This window comes from Panthera uncia, chromosome D4, assembly GCF_023721935.1.
Source record: "Panthera uncia isolate 11264 chromosome D4, Puncia_PCG_1.0, whole genome shotgun sequence".
Taxonomy (NCBI): domain Eukaryota; kingdom Metazoa; phylum Chordata; class Mammalia; order Carnivora; family Felidae; genus Panthera; species Panthera uncia.
The window spans coordinates 19,546,202-19,548,500 of NC_064807.1; the positions used below are offsets into that span (position 1 = coordinate 19,546,202).

At 40.0% G+C, this 2,299-nt stretch overlaps 1 protein-coding gene across 1 annotated transcript; it reads right to left on the reverse strand.

The window, feature by feature from the left end:
- Nucleotides 1-1,898: 1,898 nt before the first annotated feature.
- Nucleotides 1,899-2,226, reverse strand: LOC125918786 (60S ribosomal protein L36a-like). The gene has a single exon (XM_049625377.1). It carries the CDS (start codon nucleotides 2,218-2,220, stop codon nucleotides 1,903-1,905), a length of 318 nt encoding a protein of 105 aa, XP_049481334.1. The 5' UTR covers nucleotides 2,221-2,226; the 3' UTR covers nucleotides 1,899-1,902.
- Nucleotides 2,227-2,299: the final 73 nt, after the last annotated feature.

The window sequence follows — 2,299 nt, forward strand, 5'->3', positions numbered from 1 at the left end:
AACAATAAATTTATATCTGTACCACACATTTTGGTGAATTGAGAGGAAGAATGAAAATGTGTGCCCTCACTGAAATGCCACACAGGTATGTCAATGTTCCTTGAGGAATTGCCAGTGTTTCTCTATGATGACACTGGACCTGAAAAATGCAAGTGGATCTGAAAACTGCCACGCTGTGGTTTTAAAATGAAGCCCCAAACTTGGTTATTACTAAAAAATTTTAGCTCATTGGTTCTCCTTTCAGATATGAGGTTGAGTATGTAATGTATGCCAAAGGGATGTTTCAAAATCTATATGTGGTATATAGATTCATAAACTTAGCAGATGCTTTAGAAACTGCAAATTAGGACCTCTGGTTCAAGACCATGTGGATTTCTAGAAATTCTTCTATGCTTCCTGCTTTAGAAACCAAAAGGAAAAGAACATATGTGAAATCTAAGGGAACATCAGAATAAATATTTATAGTCTGGAAATATGCACTTCAATTTGTCACTCAAACGACATTAATTCCAACTGCTGTAAATGGCAAATACCTGAGATCTTTACATTGGTTAGTGTTGTGGGCTTGGCTTATGAGGTGCGGCTTTGGTGCCCTTCGCAATGAACAAATTCAAGATGGAAAGAAAGTGAAATCCAGAGTCAGAAACTCTTCATTCTGTAGTGAGAGACTATGACACTTTGTCTAGGCAATGACGGTGAAATAGAAAAGGATAAACGAGTGAGAGGAAGAAAAGGCTGTGCTAATGAGTCATAAAAATCATCCAGGAGCAGCCCAATGTGTGGTACTTGTTAAAATTATGCAAGGACCTTTTATCCTGTGGAGTTCATTGTTGGACTAATAATGTTAATTTAGCAGAAAAGTTGATATGTACATTGCAGCCGTGTGGTGCAGTGGTAGGGCGCATGGAATTCTCGGTGACACTGGACTTTGGTTCAGATTCTGTGTGTCTGCTGCCTGTCCATCCCTGAGGAAGTAGGTTAGCCTCTCTACGAATTAGGCTACTCATGTGGAAGTGGCTAATGGCAGGGTTGGGTTGATGAAATCAAATAATCATTTAAACCTCTCAATACAGTGCTTAGCGCATATTAAATGCTCATGATAATGATGAATTTAATTACTTCCTTTTAGTCAAGTATTACCTGAAAAATGTGTGTGTGAAATTATGTAAAGCCAGACTCCACAAAATGTCCTGCTTTCAAGAATATTACAATTACCTGGATACTGAGTTCTTGATATAGTTTGTCCGTCATGATTTTAATTCCATACTCAGGACTCAATCTCCTTTGTCAGGTTCTCTGCACATAGGCCATTCTCCTCTGTTTTAAATGATCCAGGGAACATCCCCAGTAGGTGGGGGGAGGGTATGAGAGGATACAGGGGTGATTCTGGAAGTCTTGCCTCCTTTATGGGAAGAGCTGAGCATCCACTGCAAGTATCTTGAGTCAGAACGTTCAGGATGACTTGGAGGTTAGGAGGGTGCGAGATATAGGAGATTCTGAGAAATAAAACCTCACTGCTTTTATTCCAGTCTCGTGGCCCCAGTGAATCCTGTGAGTCGTGAGCCAAGAGGACTTCTTACTATGAAGCTTCTCTTCTCATAAACGTACTCACAGGGGAAGTTTGCAAAAGCAGAACCAGGATTGTAATCAACAAGAGTTATAATAATTATTAAAGTTGTTAGCCTGAAGTTCGTTTGTTCTTTCTTCTTTCTTTCTTTCTTTCTTTCTTTCTTTCTCCTTCCTTCCTTCCTTCCTTCCTTCCTTCCTAGCATAAATTTCCCTACAAAGGGAATTTTATTGAGGGCACTAGTTTATTTCACACTTAAAAGACCAACTGCAACCAAATGAAGTGAACGTAACCTCAAGATTTTATTGTCTTCATAATGTAACAAAATATGAAGCTTAGAACTGGATCACTTGGCTGTTTCTCTTATCTCCTCCCAGTTCAGAATGCTTGCATCTCTTAATAGCCAGCATTCTCTTAGATCTGCAGTTGGGCTCAACACATTCAAGCCTCAGCACAATCTTCTTTGTGGTTTTAGCCTTTTTCCAGAAAATTGGCTTAGTTTGCCTACCAGAGCCACTCTGCTTCCTGTCATAACGCCGCTTTCCCTGGACATAAAGAGAATCTTTGCCTTTCTTGTACTGTGTCACTTTGTGGGGTTGGTGTTTGCCACACTTCTTGCAGAAAGTCTGGCGGGTTTTCGGAACGGTCACCATGGCTGTGAGAAGGGTATCGGCACAGAAAGCTCTCTTTCTTTCTTTCTTTCTTTCTTTCTTTCTTTCTTTCTTTCTTTCT

What these genes read in the sequence shown, in the direction of transcription:
- LOC125918786 (XM_049625377.1), bottom strand. Translation starts at nt 2,220, where the DNA reads ATGGTGACCGTTCCGAAAACCCGCCAGACTTTCTGCAAGAAGTGTGGC.